Genomic DNA, 25,096 nt, shown 5'->3' on the forward strand with positions numbered 1-25,096 from the left:
CCAAGAATTTATTTATATATTTATTGTTACGTATACATATGCATTACAAGCACAAAACAATTAAATATAAGCGTTATGTTGTGTTATTATTTGACATAGTTGTGTTATTAGTACCGAGCATTAAAATATTTTTATATTTTATTTATCCCCAAAAATATCGGATTGAATCAACAAAATACTATTCTTTTTCTAATTTATCAGATGAAACATTTAGCAAATAATTGGTGAAACACAATCAAAACCATTACTTTCGAAACAGAAATCGTTCTAAACAAAATTCCTTCATCCTAATCGAGGAAATCTGAATAATCCACCTTTTGAGCCACTTTCTTCAGTGGTCACAGAAGATTTTTTCCACATATCGGACACCTGATTCGGAATTTTCATCACATGTCCGGAAACTTTCTTGGCTTTATTCCATACATTTTTTGCCGAATCTTTGAATGAATCGTGTATTTCTTTAGGTATCTCTTTTATTTCTTCAAACAAATCCATTGCTGCTCCAGCTACTTTCACTTCATCCTCACCTCTATCGACTACTTCCTTGAAGAGGAGTTGAGCTTGAGTGATTACTTCATAATTACTTCCATCTTCATTGGCATCGAGTACTGTTCCTAAATCACTATCACGAATTTTTTGAAGCACATTGATATTTTTTACTTCGTCTAAGCTTTCTGGTAGAAGAAATGGAACGGCAGCCTCACCACTTGTATTTTCATCTATGAAATCGGCAATTCCTTCGTTGAAAGCACCATTTTCCAGTCCCACCTAAGGAATAAAAACATAATTATCTTATTTAATTTTTCAGTAGTTAGTTTTTCGTTTAAATTGAGTGCCAATTTATAAAATTACCTAATTCTTTTTTATATTATAATGCAATAAATTTAAAACTAAAAACTTTTCTCACTGACTTCTTATATTGCTTAATCCAACTAGCTGTTGCTCGAAATTTTAAAGCGTGCTGAACCATAATATTCGTCAAACTTGTTGCAACCATAATATGGTGTTACGTTGAACCACAATAACGTACGATAACGTACTTTGTAAACTTTATAACACGATACCACGGTTAAATTAGAAAAGTGTCTTGTTTCGATTTCACTTATTATTTAGATTGCAGCAAATTTGTACTGCATTATCGCACAGCACAAGGTATCGATATTATGGTTCAACGTTGAAACTATTTTCCTGGTTCAAAGAACCTATTTTATGATTCAATGTATAACTGATTCTTCTGATTCAAAGTATTGATATTGTAGATCAACGTTAAATCTATTTCATGGATCTGGGTTCTAATATTTTGCTTCAACACTGTTTCGACTCTTTTTTTTTCTGATTCAAGGTATCGATATTATGGTTAAACGTTGAACCAATTCTTCTGGTTCATGGTACTAATAGTATGTTTCAACGTAGAACCCATTTTTCTGGTACAAGGTTCTGATATTTTGAATCAATGTTGAATCGATTTTTTTCTGAGAATGAAGATCTCAATAAAATATCGCAGTAAACAAGCGTTCGTAAATATATTACTTTTTGAGTGGAATTAAAACACAGTAGCGTTACAATCCAAAGAAAAATGGCAAAAACCTCCCACCTTTAACCCAACCATAATAATGCTAATCTCAAATTAAAATCAGTCGCATTAATTTTACCAAAATTTTGCAGAATATTACAGATTTTTTCAAGTATGGAATAAACTGTTGGAAATTTGGTCCTTGTTCAACCATAATATGGTTGAAATTTGCCACAATCATAATATCGTGCCAAGTTGTGCCATATAATACGTTTTCAAAAACTTTACTAAGTAATACTATAATTCAACTTAAAAGAAAAGTCCATTTTAATATCGCAAAGTTGCACAAATTTTTCCCGTATTATGGCTTAAGTTACCAGTATTGTAGTTTAACGTAGAGACAATTTTTGTGAGAGCATACAATGGTTATGATCATAATTTTATTCCTTTTAAGACTGTAAAATATTTCAACTGTTTTTGACGTCGATTTTTCTTTTAGTTAATGGATTTTTAAAAAAATGCTTGTTCAAACTCGAGACATTGAAAATATCAAAAACAATCAAGTTGTAAAAATACGGTTTTAACAAAACTTAAAAGTTACAAATATAGTATGATTAAATCAACTAATGCTTACAAAAATATTTTTGATATCCAAACCAAAAAATAAACTGAAAAACAGGGAAATTTGCTGAAAATTGTTTAAATAAATTTGTGAGCTAAGCTCTGAATTATTTAAATAAGCAGTTATAAATAGAAAATTACAAAAAATTTGCTGTAAATACTATTCGAAACTTTCAAACACACTTATAGTATAAATATGCCTCATCCATAAAACGTGTAAAAACCACATTATCAAGAAAAATAATACAAAACTAATTTGTTTTCCCGATTAAAAGTGAATAAAAACATATTTCAGTTTAACACTTCAATATGTTTCAACAAATATGTTTGATACTAAGATTCATTATTTTTGATAATGAAATGTTTAGGGACAATAAAGTGTGTAAAAATTCTATTTTATGTTATAAACAAATTACAAAAGAAAGTATAATTAATAAAGTCTTTAGAAATAGCTTTCAGGAATTTAAAAAAAATACTGATTTAATTAGCTTATAACCTCTAAAATACATTTATTTTTAAAACATTTAAGACTGATTGTAATTGATAGGATTAAAAATTTTGTTTTGAAAAATGTCATGAAAATGACCAGAAATATTTTTTTTATCTGGATTTTTTTTATCTGGAAATATTTTTTTTCTAATATATTTTCCCTATCACGTCAAGTACATAATGAAATAGTCACAAGAGAAAAAGAATTCTGAAAAAATTACCGTACTGTAAGGTAGTGACATTTCTGGTAACAAAAGCAATGATCCTAATTAATAAAACCAAAATATACGTTTAAACCATTCATTTGTTACTTTTTCCGTTCATATGGTAATGGTTTACCAGAAATTCTGAATTCAAAATTATTATTCTTTTTACCAGACATTTAGCAAAAAATACTAAACTGAAAAGTAAATTTAATCGAGTAAATGGTTTTTATGCCATGCTCTAAGGTGTCATGATAAAACTACCAAATTTTACCACATTTGCCAAATTGTATCGAATATTATAAAACCATATTTTGTTATTAACTTTACCAAAATCATTACCAATTCACTTCGGTAAAAATTACAGAACTTTTTAGTGTTCCCATAGAGCCAGAAACAATGCAACATTTTCCATATTCTGGTAGTTTTATACAGTACTTTTCCTTCGTAGGTCAAATACATACAATGCCAAAAACATAGTGGAACGGCTGAATTTAATAATGTATGTACCTTCCACGCAATGTGCCCTTAGCAAGAAATCACATTTAAGCACGTTTAGATTTTAAAAAAGCATGTACATAAGAATCAAGTACTTAAAACACTAAAAAAATAAAAAATAGAAATAAATTATCTATCCTAAATTCCAATAATCTCAATTTTATCTCTATTTTTTTTTAAAAAATCATGTAATTTTCAGCTTTGATTTTTTTTATTTTCTTTGTTATCTTTATTTATTTTCTCTCAATCGTAGATCTATTTTTCTACTAAAATTATCGGTTTGCACTAAATAGCGATGCCAGGTATCTGTGAATGCCCTAAAATGCAAAAATCATTTATATTTTTACTCACATGCATTTTCGTACAGTTTTGGAAAATATTTCAGTTATTGGAGTAAGATCTATGAAGCTTTGCCCATTTCAAATTTAACCTTTCCGCCTTCACTTTCTTAATGGTAGTTTTCGTTAAAGCTCTGAAGGGCTTTAGTTTAGCAACTTTGTTTTTGAAAACGCAAAAAGTAAAAAAAAAATCAGACGATTTTTTTTATTTGTTATAACTTATTTTATTTAATTAAAACTTAAGAAATTCAGACGATTTATTTAATCAAGAAAAATTTAGAAATTATTCTTTTAAAAACTATATTTGAAATTAATTTAATGAAAACAAATGACAAATAAATGATAAAATAAGCAAACACAGAAAAAAACGATAAAATAAAATAAAAATGACCTTCACCAAGAAGCATGAAAATTATATATTTTATCATGCTGTTGGCAAGCCATTATACGGATTTGCAGTTTCTTTCATAAGTGTTGCATGCTCCAATGGCTTTTCGTAAGTAACACGGAATTCGTGTTACCTGAATGATTAAATAAATTATGAAATGATTTTAAAAAAGAAAGTTTTTCGAAACTTGTAGGTTAATTCTGGCGAGGTTTAAGAAGTCATTAGTTTCCACAGATTTAAAAAAAGAACATAACATAAGACATTGAGTTTCTTTCGAAAAAAATTATTATTGTCTTATTGTGAATACAAGAAAACTTCTCCTTGTTCAGCATTTCTTGTAAGTGTTTTTGAAAAATGATATTTTATTTCAATTTCCTCATTTCTCTCTCTCTTTTTTTCCTTATTTTTCTAAAAATAAATATTAATTTTTAACTCAGTTTTAAATTCTCGTAAAATTTTAAAAAGTTAGTATTTTATACCTCTTTTGACATTTGAACTTTACTTTATAATACGTCTTTTGGTTTACTTTGTATTTTAACTATCTATTTCAAAATTAGTATTTTTTAATCAATACGTTTATTTACAAACTTAATTAATTAAAATAATTTTTAAGTAAATTAAAGTCTATGAAAAACCAACAAAAAAAAAATAGAACATTTGTATGAAACTAATATTTAAACATTTTTCTTTGTGCTATTGCAATTTCTAGTGGATATTCATCTTTCATTGAAACGGCCTTATTACGTTATGTTATTCTAAACTGCACTAAATGGTTCTGCTAAAAAAGGATGTAGCATTGCTTTCACGTAGACTGCCCGCTAAAACATTTTCTCTATTTTGCCAAATTTAAAATTTATTTTGCATTAAAATAGCTCAATGCAGTAATCGTTAATCCCTCGCTCACGTGCTAAGAGAAGCTCACTGGCACATTTTTGGAAAATCGCATTTTCGCTCCAGTTAGCAAACATACAGATGTAAGTTCGTAGGCAATAAACCAAATATAAGGTTGTCATTTTTTTTAAAAAATTTAAAATAAATAAATTAAAAAAACGGTTACAGTTCCTTTGGTTGATAGTTCACAGTAGGATTTAAAGACGATATGGTAGCTTAGAAACTTTTCGCGTTTATGCTGGCTTAATATCACACGAACTCTTCTTAGAATCAGCAAAAAAAAAAGTACAGTATTATTAATAAAAAAGTTGGTTGACCGGACTATAATTCCGATTACTTGATTACTGCCTACGAATTCTTCCCTTAGAATGTTCAAACAAAGGGAATTAAAAACTAATAGTAAAAAAATAAATTTGTGATAGCCGTAGAAAATTTCGAACCCTATACTTGAATCACAATTTAAATCAAGGTTCACGATATAAAACTACAATCATAATTTATTCTACTAGGATTTTTCATACTTCAATTTTCATTGCACAGTGTTATCACTATGAAAAAAATTTAAAATATTGAGTATTTAGTTTATTAGAAACTTCGTTTAGAAGCTTTTTTCATGGAGTAGTAACAGTTTTCCGGAAATTTTAGTTTTTCAAAATTATAATTCTTATTACCCCTCATGTAATTAAAAAATACGAAACTGAAAAGTAAATTTAAGCGTGCGTGTAATTGGCTTTTATGTCATGCCCTAAGGTATAATGATAAAATTACTAAATTTTATCACCTTTACAAAATTGATTGAATATTATATACAATCATTGTTTTAGTTAATTTTACCAAAATCCTTAACAAGGTGCTTCGGTAAAAATTACCGAGCTTTTTGGTGTCTTCAAAGTGCCAGAAACACACGATGTAAATTTTAAGATATTCTGGTAGTTTTGACAATACTTTTTTCTCAGTGTTTAATCTCAAATACATCGAAATATAACATAAATTATTCGTAATCTTTAAACCAAACCTTTTATGAAATGTGCTGCTGTATTAACTTAATTTTTTTAAAACTTGTACTAACTTAATATTTTGGTTTGGAATGACGAGTATATACTTAAAATTAAAAACTATTATTTTTTAACAGGGCTAATAATTGTTTATATCTGATTATTATTTAATAGGGTTTATAATTGCTTAGATCTCAAATTTTTTAGTTTCAGATATAAACAATTCTAAATTAAGTTCAGCATGTAAAAATTGTTTAATTGTAATATTTTAAGCTAAATCAAATTATTTTTGTTCGGCACTGCAGAGATTCATAATGTAACATCTTCTAAAACGTTTCCCTTATGTCAAATTAATTTTTATTATTAACTAATTATTTTAACTTTTACTGTTATTTTATCATAAACTTATTAAATAATTATTTAACTATTTACTACCCCGTAGTCCAATTATGATGCTGGTAGTTTTATGCATTCATCAAAATAACATTCTAACATCGGGTATCTTCATGTTTTGCTTACCATAATTTTAATCTGTTCGTCTGTCGTACTTTCATAAGGCCTGACAATTGACCGTTTCTCTTATGTCAGATAAATGTTTCTTCCAATGTTGCAGGTAGTTTCATATATTCATCAAGATAACTTTCTAACTTCGGGTGACTTCGTGTTCTGCGAACCATAATATTAATCCGCTCGTCAGAATCGTACACTCAAAAGGCCGGTCAATTGACCGTGACTGCATAAACTCCAAATTTCAATTTTTTAATGACGACTCCATGATACCGAACCTCAAAAACATCCAATCTTTATTAAATAACTTTTTTATAGTAATATACACCGAAGTGCCATTACATTATGACCACCCTGCTAATAACATGTAGGACCATCTTTAGTCCTCAAAGCTGCTAGCACCCGACGTGGCATTGATTCCACAAGGTGCTGATAGGTAGTCTGAGGTATCTGGTACCAAGCGCTCACCATTTGGTCCTGCAATTCTTTCACATTGCGAGGGGGTAGTGTGGCAGCACAAATTAGGTTTTCCAAGTAGGACCACAAATGCTCTATTGGATTATGGTCAGGTGAATTTGGGGGCCCAAGACATGACTTGAAAGTCACTGGAATGTTCCTCGAACCAATCCATGACGATTCGACCCTTATGACATGGTGCATTATCCTGTTGGTAAACACCATCCCCCGCAGGAAAAACTGTTGCCATGATTGGGTGAACCTGGTCTGCAACTATGTTCAAGTAGCTTGCAGACGTCAGGGATTGTTCTATGAGGATTATGGGTCCTAATGTGCCCCCTGAAAACATTGTTCCTGTGCGAGAAACCATGAAAACCTGGTTGAGTCCATTGTTACAGATGAAGGGTGGTCATAATGTAATGGTTCTTCGGTGTAAGTAGAATAAGAAAAAGTAGTTCATGACTTTATAACTGACGTTTTCCGGTGTTTGATATTTGCTTAAGCTTGATATTCATGACAGATATTACTTAAACACTGACTTGTTGCATTGTAAAAAATCCGGATCAAATTACGGTATAAAATACCGGCACTTTAGGTGTAACATCCGTAAAATCCATTTTGACAATAAAATACTGTACTGTAATTTTTATAATAATATTTAATTTATTGGAGTAATTCAACGATTTTAAGATAATTATCACTGTAAAAATTGCGGTATATTAGGTTTTTAGATCTATAATATTTTCCGATAAAAAGTACCCAAAGTGCACCAGCACTTAGGATACCGTGATTTGATTCGGAATTTCTTCAGTGTAGTTTAATGCTCTTTTCTATTAAATGTGATGGATTAAGTGAATAAAAAAGATTAATTTATCAAAAATGCAAAAATAGCCTAAAATCTTACAAAGATAATTTTTTCTAATGCTAAATAGACAAATTTTTATAGTTGCATTTATGAATCAACTTTAAAATGATTTCCTAAAAAAAGTTTTTAGTCCAAGAATATTTTCCTAATTATCAAATTAAAAATTGAAATCAAAATGAAGCACAATTTTCAAAAGAATAAAATGGTTCAGAGGAAAAATATTTGCTTTTTTTCATTACTTTATAAATTTAAAAAGATTTATAAAATACATTTCACATTTTTGTAAGTTCGTATTTTGATAAATTTTCTTGAATTTATTAAATTAAAAAGCAAAGTTAATAATTTTTTAAAATGCGCATTATTTTGCGAATTAAATACAAATATAAGAAACACGAAATTTAAGAAACTGCTCTTTTATTACTAAAACTTAAATTAAATTACTGAATAACAGGGTCAAGTAAAAGTTTATTATTTTTGACAATTTGTTATTTAATCATACTGAAATTAATTAAACAAGGAAAATTAAAAAGAGGTGTATTTTTAAATAAATTTTTAAAAAAATAATTTGCAAACAACAACTATTTCAGACATTTTTGTCTTTATATGTTCATTTTTGTCTATATGTCTTCATTTATGATCTATATTCTCATTTTTAAAAATTTTAAGTATGATAAATTTATGTAAAATAATTATTCACTAAAGTAAGTGTAAAATGAGTATGCATAAAATATGTTATGCGTTAAGTTTATGGGTAAAAAACTTAATGTGTAAAATTACAGGAAAAAATTTTTAACTTTTTAACGAATTCTTATATTTAAAATCAAGTGAAGTACATGATGTCTTTTTGTATCGATTCACACAACTTGACCCTATTTTTCAATTTCGTAATTTTAATAAATCGGCAAATATGTTCACAGGCTAACTGACAATAAGAAATTCAGTTTTTAGATTTTTCGAACAGCTACAGTAAACCCAGAAAACTTAATCAGTTTTATACAAAATTAGAATTTTGACATTCTAAAGGGTTTTGATCAAATCAACAGTGAACACCGTCTTCACAGATGTTTTGCTCAAATAATATGATATTTTTAAAATGCCTTGTTTTTGAGTTGCCGATAACTATTTTAAAATAATTACAAAGATAATCGCATCAATTTTTTTTTTAAATTAAAATGAAAATTACTGATTTCAGAGCAAAACGCAGATTTCCTTACTGAAATTATTAAAATTTATTGCTGCTATTAAAAATAATACGAATAATAAATATTTATTAAAACCTAATATCATCTTTTTATCATGATTATAATGGGGAAAAAATTATTGCTTAAACACGTCAAAGATTTATGAAAGTATGATATCTACTTACTGTTGGTTGAAACAATATACAAATATTTGCAAAGACCATACAAATTACAGCAGTGAAATTCTTCATTTTTTAAACAGAATAATTTCAGCCTAAACGTTGCTTTCGAATATAAAACTGTTATTCCGGGAAAAAATGGACAATGAAATGAAGGTTGAGAAACATTTGAGATAAACAGCTTTTTCTTCCGGTTGTTGGAAAACATGGACAAATCTAACTTCTGCAGCTTTGTGAGTGAAAGATAATTTAGCAGGAAACTAAATTTTTTCATATTGAAGCTATATTTAAAAAAAAATCTTTTTAACCTGTCTTTAAAATCATATCATAACGGAAACAGAGTTTATAAAAAACCAAATTTGTGCCAAAAGTGAAAATGGTATTAAAATTCAATGATTATTAATAACAAAATACAAAATACTATGACATCATTATTTCATTTTTTCTTAGAATTTTTAGGACGGAAATTACATATAATTAAATATTCCTAACTTTCATAAATAAAATGTGAATTAATAATTCAGCTATTTCATTGATTGAGCTAATTAGTAATTCAGTTATTTCATAAAATTCGTTTTTATTTATTAAAAATTGGTTTAAATACGTTTTACAATTTTTGGGTATTTCATCTTGTTTTAAGTTTTCATAATCCGAGAAATTCATCGTTTAATTTAAACTAATTTGCAAAACAGCTTTATTTAAAAACAATTTTTAAAAAAATTATTTAAAAATTCTGCAGATCAGAAACAAATTTATTACATTATTTTTTGACAGTTTTAAGACTGAATGTTAAAAAATAAAAAAAAGTGCGTGGAGTCCCTCCGCGCTTAAAAAGTTAAACTTCGTAATGTGGAAATGAAAATAGGAAGGGGTAGAAATTGATTTTTAGTGAAATCATATCGTTTCTTTAAGACAAACTTTATTAACAATGCTTACAATTCACAATTGATCGCATCTTTTAATTATCATTTTCGAGTGGAGAAATATCCAAATCTATAACATTTACAATGGGATTATGATAACTAAAGTAAGATACGAAATGTTTGAGTTCCATTTTTTCAACATTTCTTGCAAAAACTGCATCAATGGTAGTTACCCCTTTGGTTGTTGGATCATTTCTACCATTTATCATTTCCAATCCAAATTTGTCTTTAAGGAAGGTTAATAATGTTTCAGCTTCAGGTAATTAGAAATTCACATTAAAATCTCCTGTAAAGGATCACAGGCCGCTCACAATAATCAATTTCTTCACCAGTAACGTCTACCAAAGCTTGTGAACCTGCAGTGGATAGCGGCAATAAAGATTTTGCAGGAAATAATTTAATATCCCTCATGGCTGCATTTGGTGAAATATAAATGGCAATTAGAAAAGAGACAACCTAACAATCAATTGATATTCACAAGAGACCTACCTTGACATAACCTTAAATCCGTCGCATTGTCCGTGGGATTGTTTTCACTCATTTTTTGCAATTATTATCCACTAAGTATGAAAATAAAAAATACTACCCTATTAAATTATATGTGTTACTTTTATGACTTTTATTATTTTTATGCTAGTGAGAACCAAAACAATATGGAAATGAATGAGAGAAAACTAGATCCTACCACGTGATTTCTCGGCCAATAAAAATGTAGTGTTAAACGTTTAACGCAACCTTGTTGGAAGTCGCATAAGAAGTATAACTTCAAAAAATTTTAAAAATAACTGATATGCACTTAGCTTAATTTTTAGTTTTTTAGCTGAAACAAAAAGCTTGAACGGCATAAAAATGCTTCGATTTTCATACATTGTTAAAATAAAGAGGAAAAAGTAACGTTCTTACATTTTGCATTTTTAACACTACCACTGATCTTAAAGTTTTCAACTTGTAACTGATTGTTGACATGATTGACGACTTATCGCTCGATTTTATCAATAGAAAAAATTCACCACGTGTATACATAAAAAGGGGTCAAATGTCACCGAAAATTTTTCGTTACATTCCAGCATCTATTTTTTACACACACAGTACAGTGCACAAAATAAAAAAGATGTCACCTTAAATAACTTATGAGCAATTGATCAGGTTTTCACAACCTACTTGCCAATCTTAATGGTAAAAAAGGGTTTACTCAAATATGTCAGCTAATGAATGCTAACTATTAAATAAGTAACGAAATCACACACTAAATGTTTTTCTAAATAAACATAAATCTTGTTTCGATGGATTCTGGTTTTAAGGCTATCAAATTGAAGTAATGAAGTAAATCAAAAAAACTTTCACACGATTATTAAATATATTTAACCAAACATAATTCCATGTGAAGTAAATAATTTCTATATCATAAGGGTCAAAATAATTCTAAACTGTAAGTTATATAAATTTTTAAACTATTTTAAATTATGCGATTTAGGATTGCAAAATATAAATTTTGAGCAAATTTAGTGAAGCGGTTTCTGAGTTATAAAATTTAGAAAAAAACTTTATGTTATAAAACCTTCATTTCTTAATAATTATTCGACTAAATTCGCTCAAATTTTGTATTTCGTTACTCGAAATTACTCAACACTACATTAAGTAAAAAGTTTTATGTGTCACAATTCAAAATTATTCAACTTTTATTAAATAAAATAATAAAAATAATAAATAATTATTGAAATATATTTTTTGCGTAGAATTATCTTTGGAACTATCTGTGTGAAAGACATTAGAATTTATTCTTTTTTGTGAAAATCCAATAATTAGAGCAGGTGTTATTTAAAGTGTTACATTTGGTTGCGCTCGCTTAATTCACGATAATGTACATTTTTTCTTATAAAATATAATGCTATGTTAAAGTTTTCCTTGGAACTTAAAAGTTATTTGGATAAATCTCTTAAAGTTTGCATTACATGCATTCCAAATTTGGTAAAAAATGATTATTTTAAGTGAACATTTTATAGTGTGAAAATAAGTTGATAGTACACATTAAAAGTCCAGTCTGAGTGTAGGAAGCAACTGACTTCGATTTTTCAGACATTTTTAAAACCTTTTATAAACAATTTTATTTATTTGAATTTTTCCTATTGTGTTACAAAAAAATTTAATTAAATAAAATTTTACTGGAAATTATCTAAATATTAAAAAATTACACTGAATGAGCAGAGTCTTATTATGCTCATTGAAAAACTTTATCGAGGTTTATAGGGATTTACAATTTTCATCAAATTTTTAGTGTACATTCTTCTTCGCTAGAAAATGACAACTTTTCTTATCCTTCATTATTTATAGACCCATCAGAAAAGTGTCTTTTTATTTATTTTAAACTTTACAGGTATATAAATTCTAATTTTTCGTAAGTGGCCTATTATATAGTTGCGCACAGACTTAAAAGACTAAAGAACTTTATTTTTCTGCATCTATGGTCTTTTTGAATTATTACTTCAAACATTATTTTGACAATTTTTAAAAAAAAAATTTTTTAAATTTAACATAGTATATCGTAACAATTACAAAATGTTCCATTATATCAATTTTTCTTATAATCTTTAAAACATAGAAGAATGCGTCCTAAATAATTCTAACTTTTTTTAAAAAAAGCGTATATATTTTACACGGAGATAAAAATTCTGGTAAAATTACCGTACGATATGGTAACGTTATTATGGTGCGTGGTAACGGCATATGGTGTATGGCAACGACTGTATGGTAACGATAATTCTGGTAATTCAAACCGAAAAATATATAATATTTAAACCGTTCAAATGGTAACGGTTTAATATAAATTTTCGTTTTCAAAATTATAGCTCTTATTACCACACATTTAGTAAAAAATACAAAACTGAAAAGCAAATTTAACCGATTGAATGGTTTTTATGCCGTGCTTCAAAGTGTCAGAATAAAATTATCAAATTTTTACCACATTTACCAAATACTATTATAGATTACGGAACCATAGTTTATTGTTAATTTTAAAAAAATCATTACCATATCAGTAAAAATTACCTAGCTTCTACATTCAACATTTTATATACCTAATTCTGTTTTTCTTACTAGGAAATATTGAATTCAAGAAATGTTAGAAAATTATTAAATATTTGTTATCTTGCTAAATGTCTGAAATTCTTTAATTTCTTCCAAAAAGTAATGTACAGTGAGCAAAAGAAAAGGAAAAAAACAATGCTACTTAGAATATATTTTGATCTAACGATCTATCTTGACGACCTTGGACTCAATCTTGATAATGTGAAGAGGTGACCTCAAATATTCTAATTAATTAGAGCTGACTATATTTTAGATTTCAAAATCAGACACTAAAAAGTACTTTCTCTAAATTATCATACTTTTTCTTCAATGAATTCAAATTTCTGATCCACAAAATGTAGGAAGCGGTCACATTCTGAAAAACATGGACACAATTGTTTGGTCAGGAAAGCAGTCCAAAGTTTGGGCCCTTTAATGTTAATTTTACTTTTTGCGTATTTCTCCATGCCTCCAGAATTTAAGCAAATTGAAAAATTTTCACACACATTTATGAAATTCGTTTAGCCAAAGATAATTTCATGCAAAATATTACATATAGTAAATATTTAGTATTTTTTTAAATATTTTATTTAATAATAGTAGAAAGAAATTTCAGTTTTAAGGTATACAATTTTTACATCATTTTAAAGTACGTAATTTTACATTGCAGAGTACAAAATTATAGCGAATAGGTCGAATAGTTAATCAGAAATTGAATTTTATGGGTACAACTTTCTTTGTACCTCCCTACTCCATACACTTTTAAAAAAATATTAAAAGTAGCAGATTACATTGCTGCGAAAAAAATTTTTGGTTACTGTAGTTTCGTAACTTGTAGAGCGTTAATCCTGAACACTTAACATACAAAAAGTTACGGAAGATTCTATTTTGTGTTTCCTTAAAAGAAAAATTTAAAAAATGTCAAGAAGTTTCGTATGACTTTTACGCGCATTGAATGTACAAAATAAAACATATCATTATTAACACATCATTGCAAGGATAAAGTCAAATTTTTTTAAGTATTTCCGGAGGAACAAAAACAGGAAACACAACAAAACATATAACGCCCGAAAATTACTTAGATAAACTACTTAATTAAGCAGCCTTGAGTATAATGAAAAGAACACGAAAATATTCAGGAAGCTGAATAGCATTTTTAGTGATTTAAACTGTGGTAAATTGATGAATAATTTAATGAATATAATAATCAAATATAATTATTATAATTTATATTAATAATCAAATATAATTAATTGTGTAAAATGAAGATGGTTGAAGTGTTTACTTACACTTTATTAATATTACTGTTATAATTAAGGCTCGAAAATCATTTATGTTCACGTTACCAAGTTGATCTGCAGATTAACTTATTTGCTCCCTTAAAGTGTGGAATCAAGAATTTTCCACTCTTTTCTTAGGCCTCCGTCTTGTTATAGTTCAAACATTTCTTGCTCTCATTCTATCAACTAATTTGTTGATTGTTTAGAATTCATTCCTTAAATATCTACAAATAATTTTCTGATAGCTTACTTAAAGAAAAAATTACTTGTAGAATCCAGTAATTCTTATGGAATCAATTAATTTTTTTAAAAAAACATACAATATACAAAACAAATCAGAATAATTTTTGATTAATAACCCGGTCCTTTCTTTAGAGTAAGAGAGAGATTGCTACCTGAATAATTTAATAAATCTGAAAATATGCTTCCGTAAACACCTGAGGTAACACACCTGAGTATAACATTAATAACATTAAAAGCGTTTCTTGCGAATGGGTATAAGATGAAAAACATTTCTTTCACTGCAGAGAAGTGGTGAAGTGTTATTTCTAAGCTTCTAAAAAAATTAACTCCATTATTTCAAAATTAGATTAAACGTTATTTGGAATTATAATAAAATAATACTCTTACTAAAGAAAAAATTCATCTCTAAATTGTTTGATATCTTTCTTATTTTGCCGTCAATATAATTTAATTAAAGGAACTAATATCATTACCATTATTGCTACTTGAAAGAAAAATTCTTTAAAAACAATGTAATCACATTAGACACATTCAACGAAAGATTGGTTATAACGAAATGATGAATTAGTGTTTTATATGTGGAATATTGCTGACGCATTTCATCTGTTCATTTGTAGACACGTAAATATTTTTCCTTTATTTTATTTTGCTCTTGAATTTTAATCTTTATGAAGAACTAAATTCAAATTTACTCAAGTTTATTAGTACAGTTTTACACTTTTTAGAAAACATTAGAATGCTACATTTATATTTAGAGGGTATTTTTTAAGGCTCTAACAAGATCATAACATATGATAAATGTATTAGGGTGATTCTTTGTAAACATAACAATTCAGAACAAAACATTTTCTTCAAATTTAAAGTCTTCAAAATAATCTAAATTTTTTTTGTATATTTAGTTAGTTACATTTATTTAGTTACATTCATTAATATCTTACAGACAGCAGTGTAGCTTATTGACATTTGCTCAAGAATAAAAATAAAACAGAAATTCAACAAATTTTGAATGCCAGGAAAATGACATATTAGCTTAAAAGTAAAAAAAACAGTCATTTTAAGCTAATAGTAAGTAACTCAACTTACTCCTGTGCGTTAGATGGACCATGAATTTCTTAAATTAATTCTTTTGTCCACTGTAGAAAGAAGCAGAAATGTTTTTGTTGATGATATGTACAGAATAAAATTGTGCATAATAATCAATCATTAAATTTTAAAAAAATAACTTTGATTACATTCAAGCATATTATAATCTTACATAAACCTGGTATTAGAGGTAAATATTTGCTTTCTCTCTTTACATTCAACTGTTTAAAAAAAATTCTGGTAACTGTTTCAATGTCCTGGCATTCATAAGCAAGGAAATTGACAGCCAGGATAATGAAAAATTTGCCATTATATAGCATTTACCTTTACTTTAATTTAACATTTCCGCCTAAGATGTTTACATTCCACAGAAAACATCAGGATTTCTTGAAATAACTCAGGTAAATCTGTGTAGTTTATATTATTAATGATTTCAAGAAGACAGGAAAATGACAACATAAAAGCCGACTCACCATAAAAAAATTTTTAAATAGGTTTTGAACCAGAAAGTTGGTACTTTATTCATGCAATTAGACATGTTCAGATAGGATGGTATTCTAATCACTCTATTAACATAGGATATTAATTGCTGACGCTATCTATTTTGGTTACAAATCACTAAATATAAATAGCCAGGAAAATGACAGATTTTCTTGTGACAAACAAATTATTTTTAACAAAGTTTTTGTAAATAATATTTTATTAAGACAAATCCATCCTTTTGTGACATCATATCATAATCATCATAATGCATAAATTAATCCAATCGAATCCTGCAACAGATTTCAAATTGATTTTTATGGGAGATACCAATTCTCATTTGAGGCGACAGAGTGCTCCAACTTCAAAAGCAAAGGTAATGGCAATATTTGTGGGGGGGAAATGGTATCGAATTCCATCTAATCGAGATTTGTGCATCTATCCTGTTGGAGATGCATGCCAACCCGTTTCTTCTATGAGTCTTTGCACTGATCCAATGGTTTATTCCTATTTTTTCCCAGGAATTGGTTGTGATGTTGGAATGGAGCATGTAGAAGAGCAACGCACAATCAATCATATCAGAGTTACTCATTAATTACATGTGTCAAAATAAAAGGATCGCGAATGAACTATTTATTATCCAGTCGCCAGAATCTACTATAGTGATTGTCCGGTCCACTGAAGAAGTGATACTGAATCTGTCATAATAGGGAAATTTAAAATTGATAATTGTTGGGTTGCCCATACAAAGCTTGGTTGTCTAAGATGTTTGCGTTTTTGACAGATTTGTGAGTCCCGCAGTGGACTGATCGTTAAGACACGGTTCCCAACAGATCACCGAAGTCAAGCATCACTAGCTGCGGTCAGTGTGCTGGTGGGTGACCACTTGGATCAGTCTGCGTAGGGACCGAGGGTGTACGGTATTGGTCCTCGTTAAACTGCTCTACCGTAAAGTGCTCGACTTCACGTGCAGGTCGTCGGGCTACCAAAGCGGGGGTACCATCCCCTCTGCAGAGGATCAAAATTGTGATGGCATGTCTTCGGATCATCCTCAGGGATGTTTCCCAAACCGTCGCCAATAGCCCATTGGTCAGCTCTAGTGCGACGTAAATGAACAACAACAATGACAGATTTGTGAATTTTTATTAGTAATTGTTTTTAGAAGCACAATTATTGTTTCGTTTCTAAAACAAAATTTCGATTATATGTTATTTATTTCAATTTAATTTTATTTATTTACTTATTATTGACTAAAATTTTTAATTTTTAAAGAGTAATTAGCTTTAAAGGGTAATTAGTTTTAAAAATTTAATAATTTATTTAAATCTTTAAGATTTTGCAGTAGAGCACATTTCAAATGGGTTTAACATAGTAGCGAGAGACCATTCTTGCTTTGCGTTCAATTATTCTTCATAAAAGATTGCATAGTAATCTTCGCAGGCTGGAGAGCGTCATCGAGCAGAAGGTGGAACCCACTAGCATTTTATTTTGTTGAGAATTTTTTAAATCTACTATGAAACAATGTTCTTATTTAATAATAGGTAACATTTCTCATTCAAAAGAAGTAATAATATTTTTCATTCCTTAATTATCTGTTTATATCATTCTTACACATGAACTGCATATTAGATCTATATTAATAAAATAAATTGATGTGTCAAACTGTCATTTAGCATACATTAATAATTAAAATCTGCTACACTATACTATTACTAATTTAATATCAGCCAAGGTCAGAAAATTCTTCCATCTTACTAATGCGTCTAAAGTTAATTCAAACTTGAACCTGTGGTCTTTAAAATTCAAGAGATAGTTCTTGGAGGGCCTTGGAATAAATATATCTCATTATTAATGTCTATAATCTTTTAAGCAAGTAATGGAATGAATAATTAAATGCTGATTAGAATATTCTTATGCAAGCCTCATTTGTCAAAACTTCCAAGACGTCAACAAATATTAAGCCTTAAGGCAGAAATAGAATTTAGGTTTACTGACCCCTGAATAGAAAACAAGTTACACCACAGACAAACTCTTCATATCTCAAAGACAGTGGGAAGAAGTTCGTCCTTACATTTTAATGTCCTTGTAAGTAATAAACTCAACGTTTGCTGTAAAGCTTTGGTAAGCGTATAATTAAATTTTGTTTCGAATGTATTTATTTCAAGACATTTATTAGTAGTAACATAGTAAGTTAGACTTTATTATTGGCTTGTTACTAAAAATAACTTCGATTTTATTTTTAAGATCTTATTCAAATTCAAATGTTCATTTGCAAAGTTAGTCTTACACTTTAATGTCCTTTAAAAACTCAACGTTTGCTTTAAAGCTTTGGTAAGTGTATAAGTAAATTTTGTTTCTAATATATTTATTGCAAGACATTTTAATAAGTTTTATTAGTAGTAGCATAATAAGTTAGACTTTATCATTGGCTTGTTATTAAAAATAACTTCGATTTTACTAAAGATCTTATTCAAATTCAAATGTTCATTTGCAAAGTTAGTCTTACATTTTAATGTCCTTGTAAGTAAAAGACTCAACGTTTGCTGTAAAGCTTTAGTATGCGTATAAGTAAATTTTGCTTCTAATATATTTATTTCAAGACATTTTAATAAGTTTCATTAGTAGTAGCATAATAAGTTAGACTTTATTATTGGCTTGTTATTAAAAATAACTTTGATTTTACTTTTAAGATCTTATTCAAATTCAAATGTTCATTTGCAAAGTTAGTCTTACATTGTAATGTCCTTGTAATTAAAAAACTCAACGTTTGTTGTAAAGCTTTGGTAAGCGTATAAGTAAATTTTGCTTCTAATATATTTATTTCAAGACATTTTTATAAGTTTCATTAGTAGTAGCATAATAAGTTAAATTTTATTATTGGCTTGTTATTGAAAATAACTTCGATTTATTTTTAAGATCTTACTCAAATTCAAATGTTCAACTTCGAATTCAAATGTTCAAATACTCTTGTTCAAATGTTCTTCAAATAATTGTTAAATTTCTCAACAAAAACGATTATAGTTATGAAATTCATTGAATAAGAATAAATCCATAATATGAACTATTTCCTTCTTCCAATGAAAGCTTAAAATGAAATGAAGTATTTTTTAATAAATTACGAAAACTATCTATCTCCTGGTTTAAAAAATATTTACTAACAGGTTGTGTTTTTTTTTTACACTTTTCTATAGTAACTTTTGATTTTTTATTACTGATTAATGTATACTAATGTAAGGTTATCTCGTATACAACAATAATATTACATCTACTAGTCGTTACTGGTCATTGCTTCATATGCATGTATTTTAATTGAATCCAGATAGTTTATTCGTCTAGAACCTAGATAGTTTATTTTTGCACACAAAATCGGCACCCATAGGTAAAATCTTCTGTTTTTTCGCAAAATTGCTTATTAATTACAAAAATCAAAATTTTGTGTTTAACAGGTTATGTTTTTTTTTTACACATTTCGATAGTGATTTTGATTTTTTATTGCTGATTAATGTATACTAATGTAAGGTTACTTCGTATACAACAATAATGTTACATCTACTAGTCGATACTGGCCATTGCTTCGTATGTATGCATTTTAATTGGTTAGTTCGTCCAGAATCTAGATAGTTTATTTTTGCACACAAAAAAAATCGGCACCCATAGGTAAAATCTTCTGTTTTTTTTTTGTTTTTTTTTTTTTTTTTGCAAAATTGGTTATTAATTACAAAAATCAAAATTTGAGTTCTATCATGTTTGTTATACATCAGAATTAATCTATTTCAGTTATAGAAATTGTTTTTAGAAGGAATCTGTACATGTTTATAAAATTTTTAATACAGATTAAACAACTAATTAAGATATAACCATATTCTAGTGACTCTAGTAAAATTATTTTATATTGAAATTTGACACAGCATTTTTTATTTTATATCTTTACATTTCATCGTTGTCTTCAATCAACTGATGCAAAAAAAGTTGCTTTATTTGAATAATAAATAAAGTAAATGATCCTTATCTAACTTCTCCTTTAACCATAAACAAATTAAGCAAATTGTTTATTACAAATAATGCCTGTTGAACAGATAAGCAATTCATTGATTAGATATGCAACTTCGAAAACTGAATCAGCATTTAGTATTAGTTCTTCAGCTTATAGTTTACTTACGTTTATGACTTTTTTGTAAACTTAATGGAATAAAAACGTTAGAAACGTTACTTATTATTTCTGAAAGAAAGAAAAAAATTGCATAAATGTAATTTGATCAATGTATAATTCTGATATATAATCCGAATCGATAGTGTGTCTGACTGAGATACTATTTTGAAATTATTATTTTAAGAAAACCGTAAACAGATGTTGAACCGATATCTCATGAAATATATCATATGATATTGTCTACTGAAAACAAATTATACTCTAAGATCGGCACGTGTCCGAACAGGACTTTAAAATTTTAACTACTCATGTGCGGCCTTCAGAAAGATGATGTGTACTCATGAAAAATTTATTTAAATTTTGAGCAATTATTTAATTTCTGAAAATTTATTTGATTTCCAGAAAATTATTTAGTTCCTGGAAATTTACTTAATTTTTCGAAATTATTGTGCTTATAAAGAGAACTAATAAAAACTCCAAAGGATTTCTCGGTGAGTTAAATTTAAAACTATTTTTGTAAATTTTTATTCTCAAGCATCACATGGGAGAGTTATATTATCTTCTTAATAATGCTAGAATTGTATACAATGCTTGGCTTTGTTCAGCGATAGATGAAATACCAAATTTAATATGCATTTTACCCATACATTGTATACAATGTCAAATGTTTTTATAAACGATAGGAAATAAGAGATTGTCGGATTAAAAAAAAAAGCGTAACTTCCTTATTTTAAATATATATCACTGACTTTTTACGAATTTTTCACTATCTGGAATGCATACTCGTATTATGTCAGTGGTTTTAATATTTTTTATATTTACTATATATAATATCTGTGAACTGCTATGAAAACTTTGGCTGTAAATCTTTCGGTTTAATCACTGAGAGTTTCAGGTTAAAATCGTATGTGACTATATAGTCAATAGCAAAATGTAATTAACCATATACAAATGATGTTAATGATAAGAAATGATATTAAAATTTATTAAAATATTGTTCTACCGATTTTCTAAGCTTAGATAAGACTACGGTATATTGAAATACTTAAAATCTTCCATTTTTTCGGGGGGGGGGGGGTTCTAGTTGATTTGAAATTTCGGTTTTCCCATGGTATTAGCATAACCGTCGTTGAACAGCCGACCCAATTTTGGGTTTACGACTACTAATATTCAACTTCGTAGCCTTGTATCTTTGAACCCAATCCAGAAGAAAAAGAAATTCCATACTCAAGTGGACGGAAAACTTAGACTTCATGGAAGACTTTTTGATGGAGCTAACCCACATTTGCGTTACATGGAGAGGAAAACCACGAAAACCCCCGACGGTTAATTTAACGACAAGGGGACTCTAACTTATGATCCGTCTACCATTGCGAATATTTTACATCAGTACTGTGTTCGATGCGAGCCAGGTACGGAATTCGTATCGACCAGCCATAGCTGAGATTCGAACCTGGTTCACCTCATTTGAAGGCGAACACTCTATCCCCTGAGAAACCACGGCTCTTAGTCACTTAGAGTGCATTGTAGGGTATATATGTATATTTCTTTAATATTTTATCCACAATGTCCAATCATTTACACTTGATCAACTGAAAATTAAAATTATGAAATTTTGCAGTTTCAAAACCAAATGCACCACACTTGAACATGCAGACTAAGTGCTACAGTTTTGCATACTTACAAAATTGGAAAACTATTATTAAGACTATAAATATTTTCAAACGTTGCTTTCTTCACAGTCGTGTTATTTTCATTATTTCAGATTTGATTCAAAATAATTTTTTTATGCATTTTAGGTAGTTGAAAATAGTGAACGTGCACACATTTATGTTATTTTAACTGTCATTTAACAGTTATCATGGTGCTGTCTTTAATTCTTCTTCATGTGTTTTCACTCACGTCTACGTGCCTGCATGTGTCTGCGGAGTGCGAAAGCAAGCAGGACAAGTATATCAGCGGTGACAACTCAGACATGTCAGAAGCACTCAAGTTTCTCCAAGACAATGATCGCATAACAGAGAAACTTGTCAACAAATTAGTCATTGCGCAATGGAACTATCAAAGCAATTTGACGGAACCGAACAAAAAGGAATACGTAAGTAAATTTGATTATACAAAACTGAGAAATATATATATATATATATATATATATATATATAAAACAAAAATAAATACAAAAATAAATACAAAAAAAACCACGAAGAAAATTAAGAAAAACAATAAGTTTCATTTATTGCGCAAAAGCTGCAAGTAAACAGAGCTCATTAGATAAGTTCAAAATGAAGATAAAACAAAGGAAAATTACAGACGTATGAAAAAAAAGGGGGGGAGAAAAATAATTATAAAAAAATAACAAACAACTGGGAGGGAAAAAAAGAAGGAAGAAAAAGGATAAAAAAAAATTAAAAAATCCGGAAAATAAAAGATATAACCTTTTCATCAGCCCACACGATTATATCCGCAAAAAAGAGTGCTATCTGATATTGTATCAATATAGCCAAAGCAAAGTATATTAATACAATAGTGTGAGGAGCACTGAAAGAAAATTTTTTACAAAAATTACAACAAATAAAATAGAACACAATAAGTAAAAATAACACGTAAAAACGGAAAATAAAATAAAATAAAAAGGAAAAACAGAATAAAACATAAACTATAAAGCGAGTAGCGAATTCAAATGTACTTACATGCACGGGAAATTTTTCACGAATGATTTAGAAAATATTTTCGTAACAAGATTGCCAGATTGCAAAATATGAAAACAAAAGCGCAAATTGAGCATAACTAGTGGAGTTATGTTTTTAAGTGCCGTTCTTACTGCATTGCTGAAGTGCGTTTGACTTGTTAGTTACCAAGGATGGGCCCAAAATGGATGTGCGCAAGGTAATATTGTACTGGATAAGGATAATATATATATATACATACATTAAAATTACGCAGAAACTTAATCAATAAACAGCTCTTACTATTGCTGAAGAATGAAGAAGCAATAAATAGGATTTTTGTTCAGTTTCAACACTCATTTTAGTTTATTAAGGGTAATTTTCCATGAACCGAGATGGCACAGTGGGTAAAGCACTCAGCTGTTATTGTGAAGAACGCGACTCGATCCCCGAAACTCTCATCGATGGGTACCATCTTATCTGGGATGTAAAGGTGGTCAATGTGCAATGCTGATCCCGTTGCCACCATTATTTAATTATAAAGTCGTTACCTACATGACCCTCTTAGCCCACAATGAGCTGTTGGGGAAATACTTCACTAAAGTTAAGATTAAAAGCAAATTTATTCACTTGAAGTTTAAAAATTAATCAGTATAACACATTTAGAAAACATAACATTTTAAAACTAATATGAAAAAACTTGTATTTTCAGTTTAAAAAGTCTAATATTAACTAACTTAAACTTAAAAATACTACATATAGCTATGACCACATCAATTCGAATGTCTCTACAATATCATTGTGCAATAATATTTTCCTTAACTAATTCTTCCATTTAATAAATTTCGCTTTTATATGATGAAAATAACGAAATTGCAGTAAAATTATTAATCAATATTTTAGTTGAAGGTTACAGAAGAGTTTGCTAAGTTTAAGAAAGAAACTTGGAAAACTGCAACATCTTTTGCATGGAAGAATTTCAAAGGCCAAAACGAAACATCTTATCGATGGTTTAAAGCTTTATCTGTCTTGGGATCAGCTGCTCTGGATGAAGAAAAGTTTAAAGAAGTAATAATGATATTTATCATTAGTAATCACCCAACTTTTTTTTTAAAAAAAAACTTATAAATTTAAAAATATTTCGTACTATTATTCTATTCTCAAAAGACAAATTTTAAATATAGTAATAAAAGTCGTGAAGGTACAGTGGGTAAGGCTCTGAGCTATCGTTATAAAGAACTGAGCATGGCTGGGAAATGAAGGCTGTTGGTGCACTCTCGGAAATAATACTATCTCATTTGACGATTTAGCAATCATTGAGCTATATTTCGTATTTTGAGAATCATTTCGGCTAAAACTCACATGATTTACCTCCATTTTACGCAAATGCTGACTAGTTTCGCTTTAAAGAATACTTCTTGAAGGTGAATGTAACCTTGTTCTTCTTTAAACAAATGTTTTCTTGTCTTCTAGAGTCAATGCTAAGAAGTTGAAAAGGGAAAAAAGTTGATTGTTCAGTGAGTGGGTTGGTATTCAACGGAGGAAATTCGTGAAGTTGTAACCTAAATTATGAAAAATGAGAATCGCGCAACTAATCATGAAGACGTTGTTTACCCCGACAAAAAAAAACTATTTTCTAAATTGAAATGTGTCATTTTTGCATCAAACTGCGAATTCTTAATGAAAAATTTAAAATAATTGGTTTTTCAACAACTATACCTAGATATCCTTTGTATTAAAACTAATAAAAATACTTTTATTTAATTTCAGAAATACATTTACATGTAATGAAATGACCTGACATTTTGACCACAATCAGCGCTATTTAAAAGACTACTTTTTTAAAATCAAAAATTACCGAATTCTCGACAATTACAGTGATAGATGCCGGTAAAACATGTACTCCGGGAAAATTTGAGCTCACGCTGCCTCTGAATCGTTTTTGATTGGTTCTCGGATTAACAAAGCTATATAAAATTTGATACCAGTTTATTCCGAATCAAGGTTGCTAAAATTTTATTCTATGATTATAAGCCTAAACATATGTATATTTATTTTATAAATTCAAACAAAATTATATTCGA

At 28.3% G+C, this 25,096-nt stretch overlaps 2 protein-coding genes across 12 annotated transcripts in view; one reads left to right on the forward strand and one right to left on the reverse strand.

The window, feature by feature from the left end:
* Window positions 1-9,351, reverse strand: LOC107445556 (uncharacterized). The gene is made up of 2 exons (XM_087167810.1): window positions 9,131-9,351; window positions 1-768 (listed from the first exon to the last, which is right to left on the reverse strand). Exons 1-2 carry the CDS (start codon window positions 9,194-9,196, stop codon window positions 283-285), a joined length of 552 nt encoding a protein of 183 aa, XP_087023936.1. The 5' UTR covers window positions 9,197-9,351; the 3' UTR covers window positions 1-282.
* Window positions 4,110-25,096, forward strand: part of LOC107445552 (angiotensin-converting enzyme) — a 35,697-nt gene continuing 14,710 nt past the window's right edge. Inside the window, exons 1-3 of one of the 11 annotated variants that reach the window (XM_087167796.1) lie at window positions 4,110-4,387; window positions 22,146-22,444; window positions 23,916-24,080. In XM_087167796.1, the coding sequence (XP_087023922.1) occupies window positions 22,208-22,444; window positions 23,916-24,080 (402 nt within the window). In that variant the 5' untranslated portion in view covers window positions 4,110-4,387; window positions 22,146-22,207. Of the gene's footprint in view, window positions 4,388-18,178; window positions 18,318-18,338; window positions 18,528-18,696; window positions 18,717-20,323; window positions 20,838-22,145; window positions 22,445-23,915; window positions 24,081-25,096 lie in introns of those variants that run through there. The other 10 variants (XM_087167803.1, XM_087167801.1, XM_087167794.1 and 7 more) reach the window with 10 other exon arrangements.

The sequence above is a fragment of the Parasteatoda tepidariorum genome, chromosome 7, assembly GCF_982258835.1.
Source record: "Parasteatoda tepidariorum strain Cologne lab strain chromosome 7, Ptep-v5.0, whole genome shotgun sequence".
NCBI lineage: Eukaryota > Metazoa > Arthropoda > Arachnida > Araneae > Theridiidae > Parasteatoda > Parasteatoda tepidariorum.

Coding starts and splice junctions, on each gene's coding strand:
- LOC107445556 (XM_087167810.1), bottom strand. CDS start 9,196: ATGAAGAATTTCACTGCTGTAATTTGTATGGTCTTTGCAAATATTTGT. Junction 769..9,130: donor GTATATTGTTTCAACCAACA/GTAAGTAGATAT, acceptor TTTATTCCTTAG/GTGGGACTGGAAAATGGTGC.